This window comes from Rousettus aegyptiacus, unplaced genomic scaffold (assembly GCF_014176215.1).
Source record: "Rousettus aegyptiacus isolate mRouAeg1 unplaced genomic scaffold, mRouAeg1.p scaffold_m13_p_1, whole genome shotgun sequence".
Lineage (NCBI taxonomy): Eukaryota > Metazoa > Chordata > Mammalia > Chiroptera > Pteropodidae > Rousettus > Rousettus aegyptiacus.
In genome coordinates this window covers 17,941,372-17,955,163 of record NW_023416284.1, presented here as the reverse complement: position 1 = coordinate 17,955,163, position 13,792 = coordinate 17,941,372, and the positions used below count along the sequence as shown (strand labels likewise).

The following is a 13,792-nucleotide window of genomic DNA, read 5'->3' as shown; positions in this document are numbered from 1 at the left end:
GCAACGTGTGGAGACATTTCTGGTTGTCATAACGGGGGAGAGAAAGGGGGGTGGATACTGGCATCCAGTGCATATACAGGCCAAGGTTGCTGGGGCTAGGAAACTCTGATTTTGGGAAAAGGTTATATATAGACTGTTTTGGAAAGAATATTCAATACAGGCTTATGACAAAAGGTTGATCTTTTCAGAGTTCATAGTTGTTTTGGTTTGACTATTGGGCATATAAGTTTCAGACTGATTACTTCGAAATAATCACTCACACTCTTTTATGATTTTTATCTTCTTTCTTCCAGAGACTAAAAGAAAACATCTATACACCTTCTAGTAAAACCTCACTTATCTGGTAGGGTTTAGGACTGCAAGTGTGTTTCTACATGATTTAATAATTCTAATAACAAATCATCCTTCCCTCTACTGACACTTATAAATTTTAATTATTTTGCATGGAAGGCTTTACAATTTTTATTACATACTTTCTTGCCTTCTTAAACTGAGTATAGAGAATTTAATTTATCCTGATAAATTTAGATTTATAAACAGTAAGAATTAGATAAAACAAAGAAATTCCATGAATCAGGACAGATAAAAATTGAAATTCACAACTACTTCATACACATAACACCAAGAAGGAAATGCTTGTTACCTTATAATGATCTCCAGTGAAAGAAATCATTTCTTAGAGGCTACATAAGAAAAACAGCAGAAACACAAGTATCTATTTTTCAATGAAAACTCTGTGCCCTGTTGCAAGTCCCTGTTACTCAAGGGTGCTCTAAGCCAGTCGATGCAAGAATGGCAGATGGCAGACCAAATCTAACAACACAGGGGAATGTGACAAAATATTTTGCTCACAGTTGTGTTAAAGTATCATTATACATGTGTATTCACACCTCCTCAAAGAATTAATTCAACTCTGTCTGGCATCATAGAAACATAGCCCATGCTTTCACCATGTGTTATTTTGCTGCTTGCATTTGGTTTTAATCCAATACTAATATTGCAGAGCCAAATGATTTATGTCTTTAGCATTCCTAGCCCTGGCAATCTGTACTATATGTGGAAAAGTAGGTATAATTGTGGAAACTGGCAGTTAGAAACAGAGGCAGAAAGTTTCGTCATTTGCAAAATGTGAAAGATATTAATTTGATAGGCTAGCTAAGAAGGCATACTCAGTAGATATAAAAATACTTTATAAACTCTAAATATTAATAACTTTTAATGTTATACCTAAGTCTTTGTATTTCTTTTGTTATGGGTTAATATTATTTCAAGAGCATGTTGGTAAAAAATTAATTATGTACACATGGATATGCAATTCAAGTGAAAGATATCACCTGGGAGCCTTGGAGAGAAGTAAATTTCTTTCCTTCTCTCAATAAGACCACAAACTATGAATCACAACAGAGAATCATGGTGGTGACTGTGGTGGTTGTTTTTTTAAACAGCTTTATTGAGATATAATTCAAATCCCAGCTGTTGTCATCTCTCACCCAGATCCTGCAACAGACCTCATCATGCTTCTATTTTATTCACCCTTCAGTGGAGTATTCACCAAGCAGTCAGAGTGATCTTTTAAAAATAGAAATCAGATCATATCACTCCCTCTAATAGTGTTCTACTGCAATTAAAATAAAACCTAAACTCTTTACTGTGGCCTGCTAGGCCCTACACAATCTGGCCCCTGCCTACTCCTCTGATCTCACTTATTTTTTACTTCTCTTCCCTTCATCCACTAAGACCTAGACCTGTGCTGTCTAATATGGAAGCTATTAGCCACATGTGGCTATTTAAATTTAAATTTAATTAAAATTCAGTTACATAACCACACTTCAAGTTCATAATGGCCACATGTGGCTACTGTCTACTAAACTGAATATTACAAAATAGAAGATTTCTATCAGCACAGAAAGTTCTGTGGGACAGCACTGATCTAGACACATGTCAAGTTCATTACTACCCCCAGTCTTTGTACTTGCTACTCCCTCTTTGAGAATGTTTTTCCCCTAGATTTTGGGACAGCTGGCTCCTTCTCATAATTCAGATCTCAGTTCAAACAAAACTCCTCAGAGGAATCTTCTAAATTTAGATCGGAGTACTCAATTTGAAACTTCCCCAATCTTTCCCATTCCCAGACATTCCTCTACCCCATTACTCTGCTTTATTTTAGCCTACAATCTGCCTTGTATCATTACTATTAAAACAGTCCTTTCAAACTCAAGTCAGTAGAGAAACACCAGGAAGATCATTCACAGTATGGAAGCACAAAAGTTGTACTGCTTGGTATTCTCTTTTCTAAACTGATCGATCCTGATTTTTCTAAACTAAGCTTGCCATTTATGATATATATTCCCATAATTTGACAAACCAAAATATTGTGGCAGTTTTAGATGATAAAAAACAAAATAACAATTCTGTGGTCAAACTTTTATCTTAATGATAGTTAATATTTTGGGGTTACTTATTAAGTGCCAGGCATTGTGCTAAGGACCATATATACATCATTTAATTTATTCCTTGTGAAAACTCTTTGAGGTATTATATTATGATAATACCCATTTTATGAAAAGAGAAAACTGAGGCACAGAGATTTAAGTAACTTGCCCAAGAAGACAGATCATAAATTCAGGGGTTGAGACTGAAACTAGGCCTGTCTGATTCTAGAATCCCAACCTTTAACTTCTGTAATATGAAATCTGACTTTTATAGTAGATAGCATAGAGCTGTACACTGGTGAGTCCTTAATAAATGTAATCAGCAATACTGTACTTTGGTTACTACCTTTTGAACTTTTATTTTTATTTATTTTTAATTTTTATTTTTAACATTTTATTTTTTTACTTTTTCCCCCTTCTTCCTCTTCATTAATAACCACTAGTCCACTGTCTATGTCCATGAACTTTTATTTATTAGCCACCTTTTTTTGAGTGGCATAAAGAACTAAATATGACTTGTTACTTCATTTCAGTAATGCTCTCAAATCCTTGAGACTAAACTTAGAAAAATTCAGACAGATCTTCTGTCAGTATATACAATCATAAATTCTATCAAAAATCTTTTAAACAAAATTTGGAGACTCCAATAATAGGATTGCTTTTTCTGTATATAATTGCCACATTACAAAAAAATATAAACTTTTGACATGATTGCTCTACTAAGGCAGACCTTTTCTTCTTTTCTACTTGGAAAAAAAAAACTGTTTAAAAACATTCAAGAGGGCTTTAACTCAGTATACTACATTAGGTTTTCACTCTGCAGTAGAGATTCTGAATTCTAGTTCTAGTGGTATTCAGTTCACTACTACCTAACAGTGGAAACTTAATCTAGTTACTACTCTCTCTGAACCTCAGTTCTCCTTTTCTTAAGATGATTCCACTGAATTAGACAATTAGTGAGATTCATTTCATTTACCACTAACATTCTTTAATTTGGCTCTCTTATAGATAACTGTACTTTCTTTATCTCTCTCTAAAGAATTAGATTAACGAGAAATCATCAATATTCAATACAAACCTCCATCAAGGCTCCGAGATGCCCGTTTGCTTGCTGTACGCTCAAAGTGTGGGGCAGGCCTGTCAATCAGAGCACTAGCTTGCCTGGTTTGAGCCTGAGTTCGGCCACTGTATCGAAATTTCGATCCCAGTGCAAGAAATTTGCTTTTAGGAATGGTGTCTGTAGATGTCAGTCTGGGAGGAGAAGAACATAATAATCATATATTACATATTTTATCTCACTCTGAGGCTGGGAGATCAAAAACAAAATCAAGATTTAAGGAAGTTTCAAAATTACCATAGTTTCCTTATAGTTATTAAGACATATTTCTAATCCAGCAATCATGATTTTAATTCTATGTCATTTCTCAAAGCAACATGCATAGTTTTCTTGTGGCCTATATTAATAATATCATCTTATAGCTCTACAGATAGGGCCTTAGGTTTTCAAAATGCTTTTATAGCACTGTAATATTTTTACTACATCCCATAATATCATTTTATGTATATAAGAAATTGAAACTCAAAAAAAGGTCATATAGCTGTTAAGAGGCTGAACAGTCCAAGCCCAGAGCTCTTTTTTTCACTCAACTAGAATAACAATTTTGTCAAATCATTTTCAACTCAGTCAGGAACCTCTTTTTATGCAGTATCCTGTGCTCTTTTGTCATGGCATTTACTACACTGAATTGAAACAATTTATGTGCTGGTCTCCACTACAAAACCGAACTCTTTAAGGGTAAAGGATAAAGACTATGACTTATTCATCTTTGTGTTTTCATTTCTGGTATAGCGCCTGCTGAATAAATACATAAATTATTATATCAAATACTATCAAAAAAGAGTATTTTTTCCCTTGGGGGTAGTTGAATTCATCAAATACTCACTTTCTTTTATGTAATGAAGCATTACATGTTAAGATATCCTCTTATCTTGATGCAATGGATTTAAATATGCTATCCTACAAGTAAATACATTGTCTGTAGTTGAAATCTATAACACCTATATATTAAATCTCTAACACATATATATTCAAAATAACTTTTTTTTACTCTTCCTAACTTTTTTTTTAAATTTTATTTTCTTGGTTTTATTTTAAAGAGGATGATGAAAGTATAAAGAAATATCTTAATGCAAATAATAAAGATTCTTTAACCAGGTATAAAATGTATCCTTATGTTTTATTTTGAAATGTGAATTGAAATAGTATTTTCCTTGCTACTTCTTCCTGTCCACTGTACTATAGTGCTAAGTATATTACAAAACTACAAGTAGAAGGAAAAGATATCATGGTTCTCTCTCCTGAGAGCCATTCATACAGAGTCAAGTTTATTTGTGAATGACGTAACATGAGGTCTCAGATTTGCTTCAAAATAATCTGGGGAGTAGTGGGTGGGGCTGTAGACAAAACAAGGCTGGCCTTGGCATGATAGTTATTGAAGCTGGGTGATAGGTATATGGTGAGTTCATTATACTATTCTCTTTATAGTTGCTATGTATACAATTTTCCAAAATAAAGAAATTTTCTTAAAAAGGCAAGCTGACAATAACTAGCTGGCTCTCCTTTTAATACAAGTAATATTGGAAAGGTCTATATTCTCTGCTAGATTGTATGTTCCATCAGGACAGGGACGAAAACTATCTCCTGGTTCATTCCCATGCCTAGTACAGTGACTACACAAAGGGTAAGCACACAGAAAATACTTGGTAAATAAATACAGAGGGTTAATGATATGACCTTTTGAAATGCAGAAATGAAACTTTCTTCTGTCTTCTGATTATCTGATACAATTGGGCTTCAGAGATGGTTCTCTGTGATCTCTTTCTGGGGCTGATTAGAGCCAAGGTAATGATCAGTTCTTATATTGAACCTTCTAGTTAAAAGCCTCACAGAAAGCAGTTAAGCGCAGCTTAGAGAAATGGCATGTGGAGGTAAGTCTGGGTACCTCCTCCTGATAGGACTGATTTCAGCTCCAGTTAGTGCAATCACAACCTAGTCAACAAAGGTTCGTATTCTTCACTTTTTTCCTCCTACCATACACAAAAAGGTGCTCTGAGAATGGTGAAGCATGTTTGTCAACCCAAAGGAGAACTGGATTTATTGTGTTTTGCTTAGGATGATCTTAAGCTAAATAAAAGAATACCAGTCATTCAAAGAAGGGAATTTCAATAGCAGGCTTAAAATAAAAACATGCATAAATAATTTATCCTTGAAAAATACTTAAGTGAGAACAATACCTGAAAAATGTGTGATGCTCTACACAGACTTTCCATAATTTCTTAGCTGCTCGGTAACTGGGAAGTTTGAATCCGATGGTACTTTCATACTGTTCTTGCTATAAAAACATAAATAAACATAGAACATAGAGTATTATTCAACTACAGTGATACAGGACAAGAGAAATATGGTGCTACAGAAGAGGTCATTGAGAATAAAAAGGATGTTCCTAACCTAAGGACATGAAATATTTGAAATTTTTTCCAACTTACCAAAAGAAATGTACTGAGGGTGGCTTTTTCCACAAAAAGAAGTCAGAGAATACATCTTATATTATTTATGCATCTTATTTTATTCATAAACACACAGAGTACATTTTCCTGAGTTATAATTAAGTTACCTTTGATTGTCCAGACACTGCTCTTCCTTGGTTACAGTTTGCACTTGGGATACTAGACTACTCAATGATCAGGGAATGGAACACGAGATGATTCCTCCAATCAATCAATATTATTATGCAATCCTTTTTAGTAAGAGGAGCTAAAGATTTTAGCTCAAACCAACTCGAATTGTTTTCTCTTTTCTTTTGATTGATCATTAATTTATTGAGATACCTCTTTGACTGTAGTACGCCCTATTTTGATAGGGCTACCAGAAACACTGTCCTTGCCTCTCTGTTTTTGCCTTAAGCATACTTTTTAAGATAAAAAGGAAACTGACATTTATGTCTAGTGCCTTTCATTATCAATAACACAATGATTAGACAGTATTACACATGAAAAATCTGAGGCCAGACAAGTTTTTGCTCAGTCTGAGCTATTAAGTGGCAGAAGCAGAACCTCATTGTTTCCACTAAACCACGCTACTTCTAAATCACCTACTATAGTCATAATACTATGCTTCTCAAAATCCTACTGTTGTTCCTGATTGCTTTCTTAAAGTAAGAATTCTACATCATAGCATATGTTATTTAGTTGACATTTAAAGAAACCAAGGACTTCAATTATCAGACTTACTAATATTTGTGTGTGTGTGTGTGTGCGTGTGTGTGCGCGCGCGCACGCACATGCATTTTTCCCCCTTGGCTTCCCACATTAAAAGGTAATATTGTTGAGGGATGGACTCTTTATTCACTGTTCCTAGCTCCTAGAATAGTGCCTGGCACAAAGAAAGCCCTAAGTAAACATCTATTGACTGAATGACTCTTGGATTTGAAACTCTCTGAGGGAAGAAACTGACTGCTCTGTGCTAGGCACAGGTAAATAATTATGGTTCTAAATAAATGTTTCAATGATAATCCTTCTGAGATTTTTAAGATGGCACATCCAGTATTTCCATGCTCAAATTATGAATCATGTCACCAGCAGATGGTGATATATACACAAAAAAGCCATGAGTATGGCTTTTATATCAGTATGATGCTTTCCTGTTCAGACGTTTTTTAGCTGTCATCTCATTTGATCTTCAAAATAACACTGACAGAGGAGGTATTATCCCCCTTGAATGATAAAGAAACTGAGCCTTAGATTTGTCCAAGGTCTTATTTTTAGAAGGTGGCAGAGTAGGAGCTAGAACTTATTTTTTAAATTTCTACTTAGACATTTTTCCACTGTATCATCACGGCTCTTCAATATAAAAGTTAAATTTGGCAAACATTAGGATATCTTGAAACTTGCCCACCAATTAATAACTAAATTATCTGGTACAAAGTTGAACATCCAACTCCATTAAAAATCTAGAACCACCTCAGAATTCATTCCCAGTAACTACTAGAAGCTATGCATACTAATAAATTTTAATTATATGAGGTAAGGAACTGGTGGTGCAAAACATGAGTAACTTAATCCCACTATTTAAAAATCTCGTGCTACTTAAAATATATTTTCCATCAAAATTTTACCTGGAGTAAAGGAGGGACAAGTTTATCAATCCAAGTTTCACTTTTGGGCATGGTATATATACTTACATAAAGAGAAATGCCCTGAAAACCAGCAGTAAGGAAGAAAAGAGGCATTAATAGGACTAAGTAATTTAGAAAACAGAATATCAGCTCCTGCACAGTTTGCTATAGAGAGACCTCTTAGATGACATAGTAAGGAAAACAGGAATGAAAAGAGGTTTTAGATATGATCAGTGTTGATTCAGGAGGAAAAAAACACAAATTCTGTACCTCTCCAGGTCGAATCTTGATGAAAAAGCTGCTACGTTTGTAAGAAATCTTCAGCACTTTGGGCCAAGGAAAGCGGTTAATTCTCAGCTTATCTTTGTAAACCAGAAGGCCACTAGAGCAGACACCTAGGATGATATCCACTCCCTCCAAGTCCTGAAAAAGAAAAGTGTCAGCATTTTTAGTCTTGAGCAAAATGTTCAACACGTTGTTGACTATTATTAGATAATCTAAAGATATCGACAACCAAAAACAGTTACAAAGCATTCAATGAAAAATAAAGCTTTTTCTAACAATCAAAACCCATGGGACTATTCGGTCTATATAAAAATGTCATTATTCTACCACATTTTTAAAAAAATCAATGTTATTACCTTTCACAAATGTCTTTAAAATGTCTAAATCAGACCTAGTAATCCTATTTCTGTAATCTGTTCCAAGGAAATAATTCAAATCACAGAAAAGGCTTTATACATGAAAATATTCAGAATGTTATATGCGTGAAAAACTAGATATAATCTAAGTATCCAAGCATCAGAGTTAGATTACTGACTATCCTTTAGTGAAACACAACGTGGCCATTAAAACAGTTATGTAGAATTAGGGAGATAAATAGAAAAATAATTATGTTGTAATGTGAAGGGAAATAAAGCAGGATGAAGTTGCATATATAATTTCTCTAAACAATATAAAAAATATACATAGAAGAAAGATGAATATACCAAAATGTTAATAATGCCATTCTTTAGGTGGTAAAATTATGAGCAATTTTTCATTTGTTTCTATACTTTCCAATTATAATAAATATGTATTCTTTTTAAAAAAACATTTAAATATCACAAAACTAATGTATGTATGTAAAAAAATCTAAACAATACAGAAATGTGTAAAATAAAAGTAAAATTCTATCTTCTCTTCCTTAATAGTAACCAATAATAATTTGATAATTTCCAGGATTACCATCCTATATTCTAGACACATACAAATATGTTTAGATAAGACATACATATATACATATTACTAATCATATATATTAATAATATATCACTAATCATATGTATATACCACCTTTATAATCAGAAAAACAACTAGAAAAAATTACAATCCAGCCCTTGAGGGTGGAAACTGTATCTTAATCATTTCTGTATCACCCCAAATACTGTCTGTCATTGACAACATGCTCAATAAATGTTTACATTGAATCTGTTACCTGCCCATATTCTTATTCATAATTTATTATGACAAATATCAATAAATTCTTTGCTTCTGATTTACAACAATTTTGATTCATTTAGGTCGATAAATTAAGGGACTTTAAGGTAACGATGTGCCTCAGGCTTAAACCCTCAACCACTAACATCAATCATTTTCTTATTAGTGACTCTGAGGGAACATCTGTTTTTCCCTTGTCCAAGAAGCATCGACATGCACACATCTTACCCACTGCAGGAAATAACTGCTATAACAAGCAATATAGCCACCATCACTACCTCTCAAAGCCACTGTGGAATATCATTGGGCTTGCATCTGCCTTCACAACACCTCTCCTATAAAACTGAGCCTCTTCGTCCTCCAAAAAGACTTTCCGAAGAACCCAAAAAGAGACACTTATTTACTTTTACCATATCTGTCTGTATATGAAACTTCTAGTAAGTATGTATGTTCTCATTTTGGTCTTCCAGTTCTAAAATATCTATTAACGTTATAATCAGCAAACAATTACTATAGTAGTTATGATATTAGCACGTCCTATACATATATGTTTAAGTCAGCAGACCACATGACTTCCTAAAGACTAGGGCTTAGGGCTATGTATACTACCAACCATCATCCACAATTATAATTTTTTTTGAAATGACAAAGTGGTCATCCATCCAAAAATCATGATAAATAAAAAAGTTAAGTTTATTCCTATATAAAGTCAGTGTGAGAGAATCTCAGATTTTCATAATTATTATGTTAAGTATATTAGATTATAAATATTATCCCTGAGTCAAGGAAAAACAGTAAGATATAGTAAGGTCATATTTAATATTTATATGCCTCTTAGAAAAAAAATTAAAAATTAAATGCTAATCATCTATGCCTGTAATTCAAGGATAATAAATGGCATCTGAATTAATGTCAACAGATGACTGCTTACTTAGATAAGTAATCAAAATCCAGAGTTAAATGCTTCTTGACTACTTCTTTTCCCAAAATGAGTATAGTGAAACATATTAGTGCCTAGATGTGTATGTACAAGCACAACTGAGAAGCAGAAATTATATACAGCTCCAATTCGATGACTATATAACAGAATTTCCTAGAAGATGCCCTCTTAAGTTCTTAAGGCTCGTGGGTACAACTGTATTTCTCAATTATATGTTCTGGAGAAACAATCTGCTTTATAACATCTGGGAAAGGAACATGCTGCCGGACTCCTTCATCCATTCCTGATACTACCATCCTCCAGCAGGAACTGAGAAGCAAGACCAAAACTATCTTAGTTCTGGAAATAAACCAGATCTGATGTACTAATCTTCCTACCATCTACTTCAGAGATTCATGAATTATATAGATTCAAGTTATAGTGCCCAGGCCAAAATAATCCAGAGCAACATCTTAACAAAAATCACTAACATGTAATAAAATTTTAATAGAATTAATGTAACTTAAATAAGGAAGAGACTTCAGAAGTCAGATATTCAAGTTGGGAGAAGGCTGAAAGGTCATTTTAGTGTAACGACCTGCCAGATATCTGAATGTCCTTTTCTAAATTCCTCCAAGGGGAAGTTTTCACTCTTTGAAAATGTAGAGTAAAATGGTAGACTATACTGTCTATTCTAGAATACCTCTAGTGATAGAGAACTTACTACCTTATGAGGTAGCTCATCCCATTTTTGAGGAGCTCTGACAGTTAATTTGTCAAATAAGCTGAACAGTAATTCCCTGCAGTTCCCATTTTTACTGGCTCTAGTTTTATCTTGGATCCATAGTAAAATCTCTACTTTACACATTAACCCTTTAAATATACTATGGCAGATATTATGCCTCCCCTTGCTTTCTCTTCCTTTGCTAAGTATCCCTATTCCTTTGCTTGTTTCTCATTGGACATGGTTTTGAGTCCTCTCTTCATGCATCCTTGTTAAGTTCCTCTAAATAAACCTCATTATACCTTGAGCCCTTTCCCTCATAAACTCCTCTAACTCCCTAGCCATGTCAGTAGCTGAAAATGAGAGAACTCAAGTGGCTTTTCTTAAGTATTCATCCTGTTAGGTTCTATGAGGCAGAACTAGGATTAGAGTGCAAGTTTCTAATTCCATAACTCAGTAGTTTTCAAATGAGCTACTGTGGTTCATGCCATTGCACTAGAATCACCTGTAGAGCTTGGTTAAGCAGACTGCTGGGTTTGACCCACGGTTTCTGATTCAGAAATTCTAGGATGGCGCCTGAAATGTGCATTTCTAACAAGTTCCTAGATGATGCTAAATGCTGGTTCAGAGACCACACTTTGAGAACTGCTACCTTAAGTCAATGGTTCTCAGCTTTAAGCACGAATGTAAATCATTTGAGATCTTCATTAAATCTGGAGATTTAGCCTCTCCTCCAAAGTAGTTCAAAAAATCTGGGAGGAGCTCAGGAACCTGATATTTAAGAAACACCCCAGGTGATTCTGAGATAGGTGATGTTGGCTGTGCAACATGCATTGCTGCCACTCTACATTTTTAAATTTATCTACATTTTAGGAAGATATTTCTTTTGCTTTAGATATTATATCTTTTGATCCTTAGAGTGGACTGGATCTGAAACTTCATTTTGATGGTGGAACTGCAAAGGGACAATTCAATTTATACACTTGATACACTTGATTGATTCACCTGATAGACTTAAAATTCTAACAAGAATTCCTATCTCTTTCCGATGTTTTATAATAGCCCAGATAAAGGCTGATGAGAAGTATTATATGACACAGATCTGATACATGCATATTAATGAAGGCTAAAGTTATCATTACCTTTGCTTTATGAAGGTCAACACCGTACATAGACAACTTTTTGGCATTCTCAAGAAATTCCAGGTCAGCTTGAGCTGGAGTCATAGACCTTTGATAGAAAAAAATTTTAAACTCTTTCAATGTCACAGTGGCAACATTTACAACAATAACATTTGGATATTAATTGTACTTTATATAGACATATATATATGCCAATATGTATGTAGATAAAGTTCATATTCCTGAAAGAATATTATAAAAAAGAACTCATCACTACCTGCGTCTAAATAATTGAAATACGCCTTAAAAAAAGAGATCTTAGAGAAACAAAAAATCCACCAAAAAGCTATCAGTAAAAGTTTAAAAAATCCTACTACACAATTTCCTTAAAGCAGCCACATCTGCCATCAGTTCTGCCCCTCCCTCTCCTCAGCTGTTTTCTCCAACACATAAACTCCTCCCACTAATTTTTCTTGCCAAAGGGTGACCGGATTAAATCCTCTGAGGGCATGGTAGAATTTACAATATCCTCTTAGCTGCCTTTTTCTCTCCATACCCCTGAATTGAGTTATTATGGAAATTAAACAGGAGGGCAGCTGAAGTTACTTAACTGGAGACTCTTAATGGGGACAGGCTTGATGAAAAGAAAATTTCATCTGGTAACAGATGGTGTTCTTGCCCATTAATATAAACAAAATAAATTGGTTAATAGAAGCATGAAGATAATGGGGCTGCTTTCACTGTTATTAAGATGTCTTCATTACAAGGCATATAATGAATTCGAGTTGTTTGGAAACAATCAGTCTCACTGTCTAAACACTTTGATGGTCTTTCCTTCTGCTTTATAACTTTCCTCTCATTTGAAAAGTGCTCATGAGCAGTTATGTTGAGCTTTGAAGAGAAAGATATCACTCCTAGTGCCGCACAATTTAGACCAATCAAATATAGCTTCATAGTAACAATAATGCACCCACATCCCCAAAGAAAAACCATGGAAATGCCTGTTTCCCATAAGACTTCCTCAAGTTATGCAAAGCAGCAGTGGCCTATTCATTTAACATAAGGAAAAAAATCACTTCCAAACCCATCTGTCTTTACCCTCATTAAAAAGAACAATGGGTTCCTTGGAACAACCAAAAAAAAAATCTCAGGAAAGAAGCAGCATATTTGTTAATGTTTCAGCCTCCCTGAACAAACTTTTCATAAGCCCTAAATCATCACCCCTGAGTTCTATGTATTATGGATCTGAAAGTGAACACACACAAAAAAAGGAGAATGAGAAAATTAACACATTTGCAAGTCTGTATATTCAAGTCATTAAAAACATCTCAGAAAAGTTTTGTAGTGTTTTTTTCCCCATGTAAGTTATATACTTTTAGACTTAAGCTTACTCCCAGTCATTTTGGTTTTTGTTGTTGTTACTATTATTGATTACTTGAATTTTAGGATTTTGAAGCTTGAAGATTACAGAGTCTAACACTCTGATTTTGCTGATGAAGAAACAGGCCTTTAGGAATCACAAAGTCATGGGCAAATTATTACTCCCTGTTTAAGGCAGCAGGCTTTAGTCAGGACTAAAGTTACCTCACTTGAGCTGGAATCCTGGGCTCCCGCACTTAAGAGTGGTAACCTGGTATCTCCTTCAATATTCCAACTATAAAGTAAGAATTACAGTAATACCTACTTTTAGAGACTAGGATAGGCAATGACTTCTGTGTCTTTGATAAATGAATGAATGAATGTGACTAGTGGGATAAAATGAAGTAATGATTGTGAAACTGCTTTGTAAAATATAAATGTTTATTATTATTGCAATCTCAGGTTTCTGATGGTGCAGTGGTACATCTTATGCAGCTCATATGAGAAATAATTTTGATCACTTGAATTTGATGACATATTTTAAAACATTAAATGAAACATGATAAAATCTTCCCTATACCCAT

General features: G+C 34.1%; 1 protein-coding gene across 29 annotated transcripts in view; it reads right to left on the bottom strand.

The window, feature by feature from the left end:
* The window catches only part of EPB41 (erythrocyte membrane protein band 4.1), a 151,409-nt gene that overhangs the window by 43,409 nt on the left and 94,208 nt on the right, over positions 1 to 13,792 (bottom strand). For all 29 annotated transcript variants that reach the window (XM_016131953.2, XM_016131954.2, XM_016131959.2 and 26 more), the window contains 4 exons: positions 11,871 to 11,958; positions 7,877 to 8,029; positions 5,727 to 5,824; positions 3,511 to 3,683 (listed from right to left, as the gene is read on the bottom strand). In XM_016131953.2, coding sequence (XP_015987439.2) covers positions 3,511 to 3,683; positions 5,727 to 5,824; positions 7,877 to 8,029; positions 11,871 to 11,958 — 512 coding nt within the window. The remainder of the gene's footprint in view (positions 1 to 3,510; positions 3,684 to 5,726; positions 5,825 to 7,876; positions 8,030 to 11,870; positions 11,959 to 13,792) is intronic.